Below are 19345 nucleotides of genomic sequence, written 5' to 3'. Positions count from 1 at the left end.
CATACCTGCCTTTAAATTTTCTTTATTAATAAACCATTTGGTGCATTGTTGTAGATGATTTAAATAATCAGTTTGCCAACGTTTCCAAATAACTTGAATGAACTTGGTAATAACTTGCCATTTAGACAGTCTATTATCTGTAAGATGAGACAAATCTGGTTCAGGATATGAAGTAATGGAACGTCCAATTAAGAAATGACCCGGCGTTAAGGCTTCAAAGTCATTTGCATCTGTTGATAAGGGTAAAATTGGACGAGAATTGAGAATACCTTCAATCTGTGTGACAACAGTCCAAAATTCTTCTAAAGTTAATTTATAACTGCTGATTGTATGCTGAAGATGGTATTTAAATGACTTAATACCTGCTTCCCATAAACCACCGAAATTTGGTGCTCTAGGTGGAATTAGTTTCCAATTTATACCTTCAGATGTTAAGAAATCTGCTATATCAGAATTAGATTTAAGGACTAAACTATGCAATTTTTTCAGTTCTGATTTTGCATCAACCATATTAGTACTGTTATCTGATATTATGGTATTACATTTTCCACGTCTAGCAATAAATCTTTTAATATTAGCAAGTAATGAATCTGTGGTTAAATCAGTTACTACCTCTAAATGTATTGCTTTAGTAGCTAAACAAATGAATATAGCAACGTACACCTTTGCATAATTACCCTTTCTCTGATTTTTATACTTGATGAGGAATGGACCAGAAAAATCGAGTCCACAAGTATTAAATACAAACCCTGGCTTAACTCTCTCACTAGGTAAATTTCCCATAAGTTGTTCACATACAATTGGTTTAATCTTAAAACATGTTACACATTCATGTACAACCTTTCGAGCTACATCTCGACCATTAATAACCCAAAATTTACTACGAACCTGATGCAATAGTGCTTGAGCACCAAGATGTAAATATTTAACATGGTAATACTGAAAAATTAATCTAGTAACTACATGATCTTTTGGCATTACATAAGGAAACTTTTGGTTGTAATTAAGATTACTATTGGCAAGTCTGCCTCCTCCTCTCAGAAGAGAATCATTATCTAGAAATGGACATAAAAATTTTAACTTACTTTTGGAAGAAACACAATTCTTATTTTTTAAAGACAGAATATCCTTGCTAAAATGCTGTAACTGTACATACCTGATAATGATTTTCTCAGCGTCATCCAATTCTTTAACAGTTAGAGAACCTATTAAATGTTTTCCCTTACAATTGGCTATAAATCTACAAACAAAACTTAATACACGAATAATACGAATATAGTTATTACTAATGTTAAGAATATGATCTAAAACAAGGGAATTAGAGTTCACATTTAGATTAACTAAGTCATTATCCTTAAGTTTGAGTTCTTTGACGTATTCCACATCATCCATATCAGATGAAATTAATTCACAAGGATTAGTCAAAAACCTCTCCTTAGTCAAGAAAGTTGGTCCATACCACCATAAATCATTATGAAGAAGATCTTTAGGTTCAGCTCCACGTGATATCAAATCAGCTGGATTATTGTGAGTGTTAACATGGTACCACTCATGAACCGCAGTCATGCTTCGAATAACAGATACTCTATTAGCAACAAATGTCTTTAGTTGATAAGGTTCCTTCTTAATCCATGCTAATACTATTGACGAATCAGTGAAGTAATACACCTTGACAATAGGTAGCTGAATGGCCTCTAATATTCTTTTCATTAGTTTTACCAACAGAACTGCACCACAAAGTTCCAAACGAGGAATGGTAATTGACTTCAGAGGTGACACACGAGACTTGCTGCACAGAAGTCTTGATGAATATTCATTTGAATATGACATACATTTCACATAAATTGCAGCACCATAGGCTTTCTGACTAGCATCACAGAATCCTATAATTTCTATTTGTTTTAATCCATTGGTTAGAACAAATCTAGGGATGCGATAATCGTTGACTATTTTTAGACTATGCAGAAATTCCTTCCATTCTTCAAAGTAATTTTTAGGAAGAGGTGTATTCCAATTTAATTTTAGAAGCCAAAGGTTTTGTAGAAATATTTTAGCTTTTGTCGTAACAGGTCCAATTAAACCTAACGGATCAAAGAGGCGACCTATCGTTGATAAGACATCTCTTTTCGTGCCTATTTCTTCAAAGTCAGGTATCTTTAAATCGTAAGAAAAACAGTCTGTAGATGTATTCCATGACATTCCTAAGGCCTTTGTAATCTGAGGCTTATCCGTAACTTGAAAGGAGTAATCCTCAGTAGCACTTTCTTTATTCTTCAATAGTTCTGGATTGTTTGAACACCATTTGTGTAACTGCATTCCACCATGTTCTAGAAGACAGGTTAACTGTGCCTGCAACTCCTTGGCTCCTTGCATCGTATTAGCTCCAGTAATAATGTCGTCCACGTAACAGTCCTTCAGTATGGCTCTTGAGGCATGAGGAAAGTCTGTCGCTTCATCCATTGCTAACTGCTTCAGGACCCTTGTTGCAAGGAATGGTGCACTTGCTGTTCCGTATGTTACAGTCCTTAGACGGTAAGTCTACACAGGACTACCAACTGATTCCTTCCACAAGATCAACTGCAGGTTTCGTTGAGATGGTTCAATAAGTATTTGTCTGTACATCTTCTGAACATCAGCTCCTAATGCATAGTTGTACTTTCGAAATCTAATAATAATAGAAAATAAATCTTCTTGAGGTATTCGCCCTTTCATTAATATTGAGTTCAGTGACTTTCCATTGCTAGTAACCGCAGATGCATTAAACACAACGCGAAGCTTGGTAGAGGCTTTCTCTGGCCGATAAACTCCATGATGACTAAGATAATAGCAAGTCGATGTTTCAATTTCTTGAACTTCTTCCATGTGATTTAGATCCTTATATTCTTTAATAAAATTCTTATATAATGTTTTCATCTTCGAATCGCTTTCTAGTCGATTCCACACTTGATGCAATCTTTTCTCAGCCAGCGTTTTCGATTCTCCTAATTCTACACCTTCCCTTATGGGTAACTGAACTACGTATCTTCCATCATTTTGTCTATAGTGAGTACGCTTGAAATGTTCTTCACTCAAAGAATCCTTGATATTTTCAATGGATTCAACTTCCCAAAATCTTTGCAAAATTTCTTCAACTCTTTCTTCACTATTTAGAACTAAACCACAATAATTTACTTCTGAGTCACTCTTGCATGCACCAGACGCGATATATCCAAAAACTGTTTCTTGAAATATCAACGGTTGATTTTCTAATTGAAATTTTCCTTCTTTTAAAATCTCAAAGAACAATTCGGCCCCTAGTAACATATATATTTTGTTAGGTGTTCCAAATTGCGGATCCGCTAATTCAATATCAATGGGAATATTTAATGACTTCACATCTAAACACCTTGATGGAGTTACATTGGTTATTTTAGAAATAACTAAGCAATTAACTGATCTTACATATGTTAAATCCTTATTCGAAATCTGTACATCTAGTTGATAATTAATATTTATAACGTTCTCATTAATTCCAGATACAGATGCATAAATTCTTTCTTTCTTTAAATTTAACAAATTAGCAACTCCTTCACACAAGAAACAACTCATGCTGCCGTTATCAAGTATTGCGCGAACTGGGATTCTTTTTCCTTCGGAATTGCAAATATATATTATTGCAGTCGCCAATAAGACGTTTTTTTCTGCGTGTCAAAAGACAACTTGATTGATTTTTATTAGAGATATCTGCGTTCTTGTTTATAATTTCGTCACTCCCTGATTCCGTTTTTGTTTTTTCTAACTTATGTTGAATGGCGCCATTTCTGAGCAGGTGGTGTGTTAATGAATGGTGTTTTTTATGGCATTCCGAACATCTGAACTTAAAATTGCATTTTGCGATTAAATGCTCGTTACTGAGACAGTTTAGACACAATTTATGGGTTTTAACTATTTCATATCTTTGATTTGGATTTAATTTCAAAAATGAATCACATTTATGCAGTGGATGATTATTATTTTTGCATATAGCACAAATCGAAACACTATCAGTTTTACCCATCAGAGCCTTTGATTTCGAACTTTTTTCTAACGGATATTTCATTTTATTAATACTACGGTTAATGTTATCCAATAACTGACATCTTTTCTCTAAAAACGAAATTAATTCATCAAACGTAGGAACTTCGGTAGCATTAATGCTTAGTTCAAATTGTTTGCGCGTTTCGAAATCTAGTTTCTGAAGTACGATATTTAATAACAGAATATCCGATAAATTATTTTTCTCATATTTTAAAACATTCAAAGCCCTAACGTTTTTAGTAACATTATCTATTACATATCTTATTCCTTTAGACGATTCGAATGTTAAAGTACGTAAATCCATTATTGACTTTATATGCGTCTCAATTAATATTCTTTTATTTTCATACCTATCTTGAAGAGCTTTAAATAGAGAACTAAAAGTATCATCAACAGTTTCAAGATTTTTTGCTTCATCAGTTAATGCAGCCTTTAAATAGTAGAGTTTCTGAACTTCTGTTAATTGCGTGTTATTCGCTATGACATTTTCGAATTGAATCTTAAAATTATTCCATTCAGTATATTTACCAGAAAACTTAGGAATTGGTAATTCTGGCAAACGTATTTGTACTTTAGGATCATATTTACTACAATCATTTTCATTTTCAGAATGTGCTATAGATGATAGAATTTCCATAATTCTTACCTCTAGAACTTCCGTTCTTTCTTCCATTTCGGCGATTTCTTCATCGATGTCTGTGACATCTTTTTCATCAACGCTTTCGAAATATCTAATCCTCAAGTTTCTAATATCCATTTGAATGCTTTGTAGCGATCTATACTTTATTTGAATTTCATTCTTATTCGAACTATCATCATATTCCTTCACTACATTTTCTAACCTAGTTAGTTTCGCTTTTAATGAAGTTTTGTTTCTATCTAATGCCAGCATTTTGTTCACTTCTCCGGCTCTGCTGACCATGTACTATGATTCTAAACTAATAAGTGGACGGTATTCTAACTTAACATTATTATTTCTCTTTAGTATTTTATAAATCTAACAGCATATTTTTTAAAGAAATTTCATTCTTTTATTTGAAATTATCCATCCGTTTCTTACAGCTAGCAATACTGTACTTTATTTTCACAATACTAAACATATTAAAATACCTCATTTATTTTTTCTTCTATAAAAATATTATTTAGAAATATATAACTTAAAATACAAAATAATTACTAAAAAATATCTTAACGGTGATTTTTTTTTAATTATTTTTCCTGATATGTGTCCAGTAATTAAGTTTGTGGAGCTAAATCATTTAAGAACTTAATATCAATATAGAATTAACTAATATTTTTATTACTATTTTCATTCAGCAAAAAGTGCCCGGATGTTTTATCGTCCCCATAGAACTTTCTTGTGTGACATCTGTGATGAGGATGATTGTGGGGAAAAGTGCTACAAGGTAGAAACACAAAGTGAAGAATCTCCATATTCCACAAATGGAGTATCAACAATGCTGAGCATGTTCACTGTCTTTATACTAGTGACAGTTTCTTGCTGTCATGTTTTACAGGTATTACTTTTTAATGGCACAAAATTTGACTGAAAGAAAGTTTCACTTTAATATAATTTGTACATAAATTCCTTCTTGCTTTCATACTGTTTTGCAGAAATTAAATATATCTTTTGAAATGCGGTCTTGAGAAATATTAAAATTATATTTCTTGTTCCATCTTCTAGAAGCATAACAAGAACAGAAAGAGTAACTTGAAAGATAAGTTATGCTGTAGACAAACTACTTTCACTATCAGTGCCTGCCAAAAATTTCCTCACCGAATGACAAAAGTTCACTTCAAATATATTGCAGTTTTTAACCCAGCAGGGCTATTAATTTTATTTTGGCATTTTGCATTGATTCCCTATAAATGGCAAATCACTTTTTAAATTCTTGCCACCAAATATTAGAGCCCTGTAATATATTTAAAGAAATGAAATAATGAAGAATCTGCATGAATGTATGCATGTTTCTTACATTGATAAAACAATGGTACCTAGAGCCATCAAGATTTGAATAACGTAAATCTCCACTGACCATAGGCCCAAATTTGGAATTTGTTTTATTATCTATTTCATATTTTTTAAAGCATTTATGAGTTTTTGATTAAGAAATTTGATTATTTCAAAGCAAATTTGAGCAATGGCAACATCGTACGGGGGAAAAACATTTTATCTCCAGCACGCAAAACTGTGTATCAGAAATTCTAAAGATCTGCTCTTTTAAATATTTTGTGATATTGCTGTTGAATTTTCTGGTTTAAGTTTGAAGAACATGACATTTAATAAGTAAAGGTAACACACAAAACGTTAAAAAATGTCTCTTTGGGCATAATATGAAATCCTAAAGCTTTCAGATTTTTTTTTTTTTAAATAATTGAAAAATTTGGGTGTTTTTTTGCTTTAAATTTATAAACTCTTTTAAAAGAAAGAAAATTTATGCAAGGTATAACAATAAAGTTTAGTGAAGGCACTCATAAACAGAAGATTTTTACCTGAACCAAGAAAAACCTTTTACATTCCTCTGAAGTTTCCTTTCATTTTACAATGTACAGTTCTGAAAATTGAAAATAAATTCCTTTTTCTGTATCGCATGGAAAAACCCTCATTGAATGTCAGGAATACCAAAAATATTTTTTCTTTTAGGGCCTTTTCAGGTGTGGGAACTAAAATAAGTCTGCTGCAGCAACATTGAGGAAATATAATAGATGATCGGAGGGCATGTAATAAGGAAGTGGTAACTGTTGATTTTTGTAATCTGCAAAGTAATTAATAAATATGCTTTTCTTTCTTAAAACTAGAAGAATAATTCCGAAAATTAAAGAAATCCAAGCGCTGTCTGCTATATCTGAAAGTGATTATGTATGTACTTTAAAAGTATAAGATTTGTATGCTGTTGCATAGTTTTTTAAACCCCTTAACTGCTGCAAAAAATGTACAAGATTCACTCCCCAGTGCCACCGGTTTTTACACAGGCGCATGTAGTTATGCGATGTATTGGGGGGGGGGGGGGAATAAGTGCAAGTTTTGCTGTCTGAAAACTGTTTACTTTCACAAAATAAAGAATAAGAGAGAAAAAAAGAAAATACAGAATTTAATGTTTAGAGTAGGAGTTATAATAAAAATGATGTTTGTATAATTAAAAAAAAATCTCTAAAAATGGAGTTTCGATCTATTTGTAGACCAGTAAAGTGTAATAATCAGGTTTCAGTGTCACACCTTGTAAAATTATTATACCTAAAAAAAAATATTTCTTTTGAATTGTTTGGATGCCATAGGCAAGTTTTCGTATCAAGTCTTGCTCAGCGTTGAACATCTTTCAGACAATAGGCACAATCCTCTTTATCTGACATATCATATATTTCACTGTCAAGACATATTTGTAAAAAAGCACCTACTACACACATTAAAAAATGGAAGACACAGAATAAAAAATAAAAAAAAAAAAAAAAAAGCAATAACTGCACAGTCAATTACTTTCACTGTTTCAGAAACATCCATCTTCCCATTATCTGTCAAGGTCATTGTGGTGTTGCATTTCAAAGCTTTACAAATAATTTTACTGGTAGCAGTGCAAAAGCAAATGACACTATTTGGGAAGGGCGTATATATACGGTGGGAGCAGTTAATTCATCGGCTAAGCAAGGGGTATATTCCTGTGGCAGTTAAGGGGTTGATAGCAGATATGGTATTGTTATGTCATTTATTTAAGGTAAAAGATGTTAGATGCTTTACACCATAAAATATCACTTAGGTTACTTTTTTATACTGTTTTATTTTATAATGAAATTTTATTTAAATACATTTAAGATTTGACTGTTTCTTATTGATTTTCTTTTAGATATATTATTCTGTCATATGAAAAAGGAGAAGACTGAGCAGAAGAAAATATTCATCAAACATGATTTAAATTTCACTTCACTGTAAATAGTCACTAATTTTTAACATTCATAAAATTATGCTTGTTAAATTATAATAAAATCTTTTAATTTACAATAAAAATATGTCATCCACTGAGCTTATGTTTCATATATCTGCTAACCCTATGCAGTCATTTTATTAGTAGTGTGTATGTTTTAATTTTTTAATACATAAATAACAACTAGATTTCATTAACAAAAACAAACTTTATGTTGCATTCACAATATATATTACAATTATATGTTTAGTTTTTACACAAAACTATGTACAAAAATTTTATATAATCAATCTGCTAACACCATATCATTAATCTTGACCCAGTTGTGATCTATAGCTTTTCTAAGAAATTCAATCCATGTTGCATCAGCTTCGGAAAAGAAATGAGAATTCCTATAATTGAAGAGATTTGTTAATAATATATATACAAGTAAATATATTAAATGAATTTTAAAGTTATGTTTCTTACCCAACATATGTAAGAAGATCCTTGGAGTTCGTTCTCACTAAAGATGCCTAAAGAAAAAGGTATGAACCAAAAATATAAATTTCATACAAGAATTTTAAAATTAATCAAAGATTGAAAGCTATTTGTTTCAAAATGAAAAAAAGGACAAGTAAGAAACTTAGTAAAAATGTATATTATATTGACATTCATGAAATATTTTTTGAATTACAAAAGTTTACAGCAGAATAAAATTTAAAAAATTCTCTTGGATTTCCATATACAGGGTGTCTCAAAAAGTGCACAAACTCTGCACAGCCAGATTCATCGTTGGGAGTACATAAAAAATGCCCAAAAAACTGTACCTGTACAATGCATACTTCAAAAGAAAAATACATCGCAGCCGGTAACAAAAAAACACTTTATTTGACACATCAACAACAGTATTTATATAAAGGCAGATGTTCAAAGCATGCGCCGTGCATATCGAGGCAGGCTTGAGCACACTGTGAAATGGATAACTGCACCCGTCACAGCAGCGAGGCATCCACCGAAGTAGCAAGAAGACAAGCAAACAAGTCCACTTAATATAGTCACTACATCTCGATACACCAAAACTTGAGATGGCCATAGGAAAAAATCCAGTGGTGTGAGATCTATCAATCATGGTGGCCATAAAACTGGATCTCTAAGTCCAATCCAGTGAACGGTGTATGCCATATCCAGACAATCACGTACAAGAGCACAATCGTCTGGAAAGATATGCAAATACTGCTGTTGATGTGTCCAGTACAGTGTTTTTTCATTGCACTGGCTGTGATGTATTTTTCTCGTAAACTATGAATCGTATACATACGGTTCTTTGGACATTTTTTATGTACTCTCAATGAGGTATCTGGCTGTGCAGAGTTTAGATGCAATTTATGGTCACCCTGTATATGCATTTGACAAACGTTAATCAAATACTAAAATCTCAGTATTTAATTTTAAAACTTTTATATCTTGATCAGCTTTAATAAACATAAGCATAAAATATGTCTTAAATTTCAACTTTAAATTTATTTTGTAGATTTAATATGTAAAACTGTTTTCTAAGTTAAAAGGGAGAGGAAACTAAATTTAAATTAACACAAGAAAATACTAGTACCGAAATAATTTATGAATTCATAGACCTATATTTCTTTCTGAACATCTGAATTTTGTTTTGTACTAATTAAAATCATTTTAAAGAGTGATTATTTTTTGTTATAATGCACTTTTAACATTGCTTTCCTACTTTCCATTTTTTGAAAAATCATGGAATTGGATTGTGGCAAAGCAAACTCAGGCTCTCTACTTATAGAAAGGAATACTTCTGTGGAGCCCACTTTAAGGCAGACTATCAAGAAAAGAATTTGCTGCTTCAGCTAATTGGCCACTGAACTGACCTTTAAACATCTTTAATTAGTATTTCTGCTTTGAAGATGTAAAATAAAAATTTTTATATAAATATTTGCTTAAAAATCTGGGGGGGGGACCTTAATTTTGGTTCAACATATACTGCAAAAGTGATAACACATTAAGTTCTTGCTGCAATTTTACACAGCATATAATTCTAATGATATTTTGAAGCAATTAGAACTACAATTAAAACGTATCTTATTAATTCTATGATTTGAAGAATAACATACAGCAAAATGTTAATTACTGCCTTGAATTAACCTTACATCAAAATCTTATATTAATTTTTTTTTAAAAGTCAACGTACCTGATGGCGAACAGCAGAATGGTTCACAGGTGGATACAGTGACAAAACAAAATCGTCTACAAGTGCACTACTGGATTTTACTATTTCAGCAATTCCATCCAATTCACTTATTGAACGTTCATCATTACCATCACCTCTTTCTGAAATAGCATGCAAAGTTTTCTTTATGCAAGCTTTTGTTGCTTTGACTAAACCTGAACATGGTAAAATTACATTTCGATCTGAATCAGTCCATGTTCGAACAGGTGGTATTCTTATACCATTTCTTGGCGTTACTAAAGAAAATTCAAGATCTGGCATTTCATCTTCGTTTTCATAAGCCTGAAAAAAAAAAAATTTTTTTTTAGGAAGAAGATTCATACTAAGTTTATATTTACATTCTTTTGTTACTATTTTTAATTGAATTTAATTATTAATTCTATCTGATAATTAAAACCATTTGTAGCTAAGGCATTTCAGCTTTGCAAATAGAATAAATTGAATTTAATTATTAATTCTATTTGATAATTAAAACCATTTGTAGCTAAGGCATTTCAGCTTTGCAAATAGAATAAATTAGGATTTAATACATTTGCAGACAAAAATTAGAACTTTTTTATATAAATTGGGTGGCGATAATGCAGCTCTTGCAGGCAAGTGGTATGGCTCTTATGCAAATAAAATATATGTACAAAATATAAAACTACTTAAATGTCCAGAAGAAATTATTTCATTTCTTTGAAAGTTGTCAGGCATTTCTTTCCATCTGAAACCTGTTTCACTGCTTTTAAAATTATATTAAATATGCACTTGTGGCTTTGGAAAAATCTAGTTGCCGCTTTTACTGACTTGGAAGTTTGACCACCACTGTATATATATATATATTGTATGTGGCTCGAAAAACACTTTTTAAAAACTTTTCTATTGTTATACCCTGGAAACGTTATGCCAAAAATCCATTTTAAAATTTAGGGAAGCTCTGAACGCATTGAGGAACAGGAAAATTAAGCAAATACTTTTTAAATTTTCAGAAAAAACTAAGGGGGAAAAATATACAAAGAAATGTGGTTGAAATAGGTACCACAATAAAATTAATAAAATCAATTTTAAAATGAAATGCTAAAAAATTTATAAAAACTGATACAATGGAAAAATTTTAAATGATGCAGTAGATTTCAATGCAAATTTTGAACACTAATCTATCCTGTTATTTTTTAGATTAATAAAATGGAATTCATTTTTAATGCAAAATCCATCTATAAAAAGAGGGAGAGTTATTTAGTATTTATAAAATGGCAGATTTCATGCAGTAAGCTAAATTTTGCAAATGATTCTTTTCAGCATGAGAAATGAGCTTAATATATAAATAAGTATTGATTTTAGATGAATTTATACAGAAGGAAGAAAAATAGTATAATGTAATGACATCATAAAGAAACCCTTTAAACTGAAGAACTGATACTTCTGTTTCATATGTTAGCATGTTTTTTTTTAATGCAGAAAATCAGCCAATTAATATCTTTTTAATATTCCTGCATCAGTGGCCAAAAGAAAGTGAAGCAGCAAAAGAAAGTGAAGAGTTTGTTTTATAATCTTTGAAATTTTCAGAACTATGTAACAAATTAATTGTTAGATGATGAAATTTTAAAATCATGGATGTCAAATAGTCTAAACAAATCAGGCGATTTTCAAAAATTCACCAAAAAAAATCAGACATTACATGAAAAATTTCATTAAAATGTTTTTTTTTTTTTTTTTTTTTTTTGTGTGATCTATCTGACAATGTAAACAGTAAATTTCATTTCAACATTAAATTTGTTGTTGTTGTTACTTATCTCACTTGTCTGACAGTAACATCACAGCAACTCCATGAAATTCATTATGGCAAGGAGTGCAGAATTGTGCCTGTCATTGACAAAAGCTCTCAGCACCCCAGGAGGATGAGTTCAAGGGTCTCCCACCCCTCCTTTTCTACCAGCAACCTTTCGACAGGACTTTCAGCTTGCCACATATTTAAAGTGTCCCCATGCTGCCCAAACACCATTACATTTCCAAGTATGTATGCCTTCTCCGAGATTCGAACCCAGCCCCTTTGGTATGGCAATCAGCATCACTAACCACTATCCCAGTTGTGCGGCACATTAAATTTAAAAATCATTTCAATAATAAATTAAAGAAGTCTAAACTGAATTTTTAAAAAATCACTTCACCACAGCATTGTCATTCATGGACACTATGTGTATAAATTTGAACTCGATAGCTTACCTGGAAGTCGTTTAAAAATTTATGACAAACACCAAGAAGCTAAATAAAAGCTCATAAAAAGATCTTTTTACATTCTTGGCAGTTATTTAAGAACCACAACTAGATAGCAAAAAGACCAGTTATTATTATAATGAATAAACTGCATCTGCCCAAATTGGAAAATTATGCATATTTATCTAATTGCATTATAAACTTTTCTCATTTCATATCACTTGTAAACAGAAATTAAGTATCGATATTATGGAGCTAGAATGATAACTTGAAAGATCCGTAATTCACCTGGAAAAAATTTTCATTGAGAACCAAAAAAAAAAATTTAGTGTAAGTAAATTTTAAAAAATAGCTCCTTATCTCTATTAAAATAAAATATAAAAAACCAATAGCATTTTTCTATTAAAAGGCATGCCATGTATTTTCAGTGTCATATTGATGCATTTTAACTTACTTCTTTACCTACACTTTTGACTTGATAACTTTTTCAAAAAAGATAAAAACAAATACAATAAAAATTACATTTATTCCTTCTTAAATGGCTAAATAAAAATAACAGTAAACAAACATTGCTTTAACAAAAGAGGGGGAAAAGAATCATTTAAGACTACACAGCAGGCAGAAAATTTAAAATGGCATTTAGTGTAGCAGTGAACATTTTCCATTCTGAATGGATGCTATGCCACATGAATTCAATAAAATAAGAACCTAAATATTAGTGAACAGTGTTTCTTTGACATTTATTGCACAACACAGGCACTTGTAACAGGATGAATATGACACCCAGTGTCCAGGTCAACGAAATAATAAGAGTGACTTACTATGAAATATTCTAAATCCCAATAATAAAATCGATTCTAGTTGAGAAAGACAACATTCCTTAGATGAAAAGCAAGGTTGCATAAGTGATGGTTATAAAGACAATTCAAGACAGAAGCCAAATCAAAATGGCATCGAGGTAATACACCAAAAAGTGTCATGGTATGGCTTTGATGGAAAAGAACTGAAGTAACAAACAGAATAATTTTATTAACAGAGTATTTTATTAATTTCATAGTTTTTTATAAAAATAAAAAAAACTATGAATAAAACTTAAATAGTTTAAAAAGATCATTAAGCTTTAATTCTAAAAGATACTGATTTCATGAGGTTGTAATTTTCAAATGTATTAAATAATAAAAAATGTTATCGGTTACATAAATAAAATGCTAAAATTTTTTTTAATAATTGTTTCAAAACTGAAAATGTAACTGCATCAATTCAAAGGAGGAAGATATAAATAAAAACATATATTCTGAAGTGTGCTTTTCTACAATATAAATAAAAATATTTATTCTGAAGTGCGCTTTTCTACTATCATATTTCAAAGAACTGATAGAAAATTATAAAGATATGAAAAGAAATCCCTTAGTATACATTACATCCAGTAGCTCTTGAGAAGCATCTTGAACCATATCATGTTCTTCTTGACATAATGCTAAGACAGCATCTCGGTTATCTAAGATAGAAAAAATTTTGCAGTACTAGTAAGTACTATTTTATATGTAAACTTTAAAAATAATATATTTAATTTTTATAATGCATTTTCAACAAATAATGCTTCAAGACATACATTGTTATACTTTTTACATTATATTTATAAAACAATGATTTTATGTTATATTATTTATAACAATTTAAACAAAATCTAGGTTTTAATACAAATTTCTGTGAACTATGAAAAGTTATGAAATTTGTTTTGTTATGTGATTATTTATTTATAATGTTAATTCAATTTTATTAAACTAGGATATATACAGAATCACATGGGAATTTGTGACTGGTTATTAGCAGCAATTAAGAACACATAATAATTTTAAACATCCAGACTTCCTTTTATTTAAAATATAGATAAACACATAATATACATTTTACAACACACTTTCAGAAAATAAACCAACAATGCCACACTTTACAAGTGCCCTCTTTGAGAGTTTTTTTACGTCCTTGTATGAAGTAAAGTATTGTAGTTACAAATAATTCGGCTGCCGTTTTTCAACAGAAACATCTACTTGGATTATTTTTTATGACATTCTGTACATATGCACAGAATAAATGACTTTTTTTTCTAAAATGGATTAGAAAGGGATTTTTTTCGTGAAGTCTGTATGTATATATGTATTTGCATATCTCAAAAATGATTAGCCGTAGAACATTGAAATTCCGAATACAGACTGCTATAATATATAGTTGTGCACCTCCTTTTTATTGCAAGAGCAGTACCAAATATGTATATTGTATACATTTATATATATATATATATAGACACACATGTTTATATATATATATATATATCCACCCATTATGCTGCCTTTGTTTTCACAATCATTGGTTGTAGTCATATACTTCCAGTTACAGAAGTGTTTTAAATGATGAAAATATTCATGTTTTGGCAATGTCAGATTTTTTTAAAAAATTTATTTTCGACAAATAGCAAAATCTAACTTTTAATGTCATCTTTTGATTCCTATAATTATAATACTCATTATGAAAAATTATAAAAAATTTGATCCCGCAGATAAAAACTGACACTGATATTTAATTTCAAAATTTGCAATTTTTGACATAATTTTTAACTTTCCTTTAGGCATTGATTAATTAAGTTAGAACAGTTCAAGTAAATAATTTTAAATGAAATGCGGCAAAAAATATGTATGGTTTAATAGGCCATACAAGGAATGTTCACGAAAATAAAATCAGAAAGTACACCACTAGAGTAAATGGGCAGTGGGAGTTATTTTTGAAAATGAAGAAAAATAGAGACATTCATCCAACTCCACAAAGTTCCTCTCAAGATACAGAAAGTATTCTCCAGACACTGAAACTTCAGTATTGTTACGTTTTTTTCTGACACCAGTTGTCACGCTATTTTCTTCCTTCATGTTCGTACATGGTTCATGTGGATTTGGAGTCAGGCATGAAAGTGCAAGTTGGCAAAAAAAGCTGAACAACGCGCGGACACAAAATTACACAAAAACTAATTGCGCACACGCGACTTCAAAAAAACACATTTTAATAAAATATCAACCTTTTAATGTAAAAAGTATTAAACATATACATATAATTAAACTAAAATAATACTTGTACTTACTATTTTGCTATTAATTTTATCTTCCAATTGTTAAAAAAAATCAATAAATCACAAGAGATTGTAATGAACTAACCTTCTTTAAGATGCTCTTTATGTAACTTAATTTAACAGTTGATACATAAATACTGTACACAACATTACAACACACTAATATACATATTTATGTTATATATTACTGCTCATTTTCAGACAATGACAAGTTTTAGAGATTAAATATATATATATATATATATATATATAACTGTTACTATAGCTTTCAATTATCTTCACTTTTAGCTCAATAAACAGTACTTTATATAACACCAGAAAAAGTAGTCATGTGAGATAATATAGTTTACAAAATAACATATAGTTAAAGGAGGAATACAAAAAATAACTATTTTGTCTCAGTCTGACTCGATCCTGATTAAAAATTTTTAGGGAAAAAGTTTTTTTTTTTTTTTTTTTGCTGCTTTTGCAGCCAACTTTTCTAATTTCCGTTTACGAGCTAGTCTCCGTTTCTTTTCAGCAGCTTTTAAACAATCCATTGATACTTTTTTTATTTTCTTCTTTATTTTCTGCAATGTTTAATTGCTTTTTTTTTTAGATTCTCGCTCCTTCTTTTCTATCTCTAGCTCTACTTTGTACAGTTTATGAGCATTCCTTAAATTTTTATATAGAGTTTTGTGTATTAGAGAATGCAAGTGGTTATTCGTATGTCTGACAGATGGCGCCAGCACTGATCGCTGAAATTATTGAAGTCAGCTCTCGTTTGACGGTTGCTTGCTCTTCTTTGATTCGATATTCGTACGCATCTAGTTCCGCCTTTCAACATAAGCCCCACCTACTTCATCTTGATGTGAAACAACGTATTTCGCAATCTTGGCTCAGGCAAACTCGAAAAGTTGGCAACAAGGGGTGCCTGCGTTTGATCGCTAACCCGGCGTAATATTATACGATTGCATGATGTAAAGTTTTTTTTACAAAGCAGAGAGGAAGAGAGAGAGAGCATGTCCTCCATTTACCCCACACACACACACACACGCGCGCGCGGAAAACTTTCATGCCTGTGGAGTGAATAAGGACGACAGCATTTGATGGAATATTGAAACACACTTTATTTAGCCAATATTAATCAGGACAGCTCCAAAATCACTTTACAGTCATTGAAGAACTACTATAAACACACTGACACAATCAGCGACACAGCCTGCAGGTTATCAGGCTATAACGGTGAAGACATCTTTACTGCAAAGCACCAGAGTACTGCTCCTGACTCTGCTTGGTTGTTCTCGGAACTCCATGTATTCTTGAGACTCTCCATGCTACAACTCGCGATGCACTCGACGACACACAGAGCACAGCTCCCGACTCCAGTTCAGTTGTTCCCGGAGCTCAACACGCTCTCTCAATGATGCACTAACCGTGATACACTAAGAGACTCTTTCGGTTCACTCGGCACTCGCTGACCGACTGTCAACTCGATTGACTCCACACGGACTACCTAACTTGCACTTCTCGAGGCACACTAACTGACTGTGGACCAGCAGGGTTTATGTAGCTTTTGGCTTGTGTTCAAGAACATTCTGGGCTAAACCGGTGAAAATTCGTTCCAGAAGGTTCTTCCATCCGTCCATGGCATATCGTCAATTTTGTCGCCAAATGTGGCAACCCTGCCTTTCTTGCTCTTTTATGGCAACCCTAAAACTGCTTTGTGGAGAAGCTATCTTACCACACCTGTACATTTCATAACAGTATTAAACAAGTGATCAACAGCAGCAAATTCAACAACTCAAAAGAAATATGAATCATTATTTGCTGATAAAGTGAAAACTGCTAAAATGTCTGTCATAAAATAAAACAGAAACCCAATGAAAAAAAGGAAAAAAACACTTATTCACCAGAATCCTGAAACTTTAAAGACCAAGCTGATTTATGAAGAGAAGAGATGTTAAAATTTGATTTAATAGAAGAAAGTAGTGTTGAAATTGCATATCCTATAGTTTATGTAAACAAGAAAGATGGAGGAATTTGCATGTTGATTATCATGGATTAAACATTGTAACAATTATTGATGATTTTCCTAAGTACAATGCAGGAGAACTTATACATTCAGTAGAACAAGCTAATATAATATCAACACTGGATTTATTACGAGGATATTTGGCCCTATCTATACTCTATGGATCCTGAAAGTCACGATTACTCTTCATTTAAACTTCCAGCATGCGCGCTTGGCAATTTTACATGAGGACGCGCGCGTCATATTTTTTACGACATCCATTATTTTACCGTTTTTGGCACGAAAAATGACAGAAATGAGTGAATATTGATAGCAAATTTGTTAAGAAATAAAATGTTAATCTTATTATTGCAAAATACAAATGATATCACATTCAAATATAAGTAAATTATTTTTAAGTTTTTATGACAGTGAGATGGAAATGCAATGATGTATTTCATTATAGAACATTTTAAATTTATTATTTAACCCTCTGACTGCTCAATTTGTGGACCGAAATCGCTTCCAAAATTGTGTAATTTTTTTTTTTTTTTTTTTTTTTTTTTGCATATTTTAAATCTATATATATTGGAGAATTGAAAAATACATTTTTTTTTCTTTCTAGAAAATATTTTTTATATAGATTTTTATCATGAGAAACTAAGTTGCCAGAAAAACCAATTTCAGATGTTATCATAAAAAAAAAAAATTTTTTTTAAATAAATTGCAGTTGAATTACAGTTAATTTCTATTTATTGCATAAGATAAAAAAGTAAAATGCATAAAATTCAAGAAAATTTAAAGCACCTAGGAAAAAAATACCTTATACGTAGTATAGTATGATAGAACAAGTTTGTTGAATCATGATCAGAGTCATCGCTATTTGAGGGGCAGACCAAAAAATTTATATCACTATCACTATCGCTATCAAAACTAAAAGCGCTTTCAGAATTTGATAAGTCATCAGGAATTTACTCTCTGTTAATTGCTGAAAGTTTTCTAGCAGCCATTTCTGTAAGAAAAAAGTGGCAAAAAGCGAAGTTTGAGCGGTAATACCATGTGCCTTCAAATGCCGCAATTTAGTGGACAACTAACGATACCTGTTGGCAGAACCGTAAACTAAACGTCTAATACTGTATACAATTTATTTCAATGAGTTAAACGGGGGGGAAAAGGGGACGCGCTCCTCAATAAAAGAAGAAAACACATGCCCGCGGAAATTGCAGGATGCGCAGATTTTGCTACATTTGCCTAGCCTGTAGAAATCGCGGGATGAGCAGCCAGAAGGTTAATAATTATATTTTAAAATCAAAGCTAATTTTAATATTCATCAAAGGCAAGTATAGACAAATAAAAAATGAAAATGCCTTGGTAGGAGAAAAAGTAAGTTTAGCATTACTTACTTCTGCAAGAAAATTTACTTCTTACTGGTTACAAGAATGCACTTTAAACTAACTTTAATATTTTTATTTATTTCTAAAAAATAGAAATAAAAGAAAATAAGGAATGGATTGAAAACTGCGAGCAAAATCAGCTGGTTGCACATATGTTTTTGCCATGAAAACTGATATAAAATTTACAGAGCCAAATGTATTAAAATTAAAACACGGCAATTAATAACACAAAATTACAAAAAAATATTATTTTCCGAATTTTCACCCACAAACGCGTGTGTCGTAACTTTTAAGAAAAAGCTTGCACGTAGCACAAATGCCCAGTAAAAAAAAAAAAAAAAAAAAAGTCAGATGACTTCCTGTTGGCACGTTCCATGATGTGGGAAAGGGTAGAAAGGAAGGAAGGTTAAAAACCATCAACAACAGTACAGATTTTAAAGT

General features: G+C 31.0%; 2 protein-coding genes across 4 annotated transcripts in view; one reads left to right on the top strand and one right to left on the bottom strand.

The window, feature by feature from the left end:
• Nucleotides 1–8071, top strand: part of LOC118202453 (CD109 antigen-like) — a 148951-nt gene extending 140880 nt beyond the window's left edge. The window contains exons 35-37 of one of the 2 annotated variants that reach the window (XR_015042626.1): nt 5374–5573; nt 6701–6791; nt 7896–8071. Coding sequence is in view for 1 of the 2 variants with exons in the window: in XM_085822147.1 (XP_085678273.1) it covers nt 5374–5573; nt 7896–7916 (221 nt within the window). In the remaining variant the exon portion in view is untranslated. The remainder of the gene's footprint in view (nt 1–5373; nt 5574–6700; nt 6792–7895) is intronic. The other variant, XM_085822147.1, reaches the window with a different exon arrangement.
• Nucleotides 8072–8161: 90 nt separating this feature from the next.
• LOC118202612 (cyclin-D1-binding protein 1 homolog) overlaps nt 8162–19345 on the bottom strand; it is a 36766-nt gene continuing 25582 nt past the window's right edge. For both annotated transcript variants that reach the window (XM_085822150.1, XM_085822149.1), the window contains exons 6-9: nt 13821–13897; nt 10165–10485; nt 8442–8488; nt 8162–8365 (exon numbers count right to left, since the gene is read on the bottom strand). In XM_085822150.1, coding sequence (XP_085678276.1) covers nt 8260–8365; nt 8442–8488; nt 10165–10485; nt 13821–13897 — 551 coding nt within the window. In that variant the 3' untranslated portion in view covers nt 8162–8259. The remainder of the gene's footprint in view (nt 8366–8441; nt 8489–10164; nt 10486–13820; nt 13898–19345) is intronic.

Source organism: Stegodyphus dumicola, chromosome 8 (assembly GCF_044657685.1).
Source record: "Stegodyphus dumicola isolate Sdum_Otavi_A_Nest chromosome 8, ASM4465768v1".
NCBI lineage: Eukaryota > Metazoa > Arthropoda > Arachnida > Araneae > Eresidae > Stegodyphus > Stegodyphus dumicola.
The sequence above is the reverse complement of the archived record's forward strand: the minus strand, read 5'-3'. Positions and strand labels throughout refer to the sequence as shown.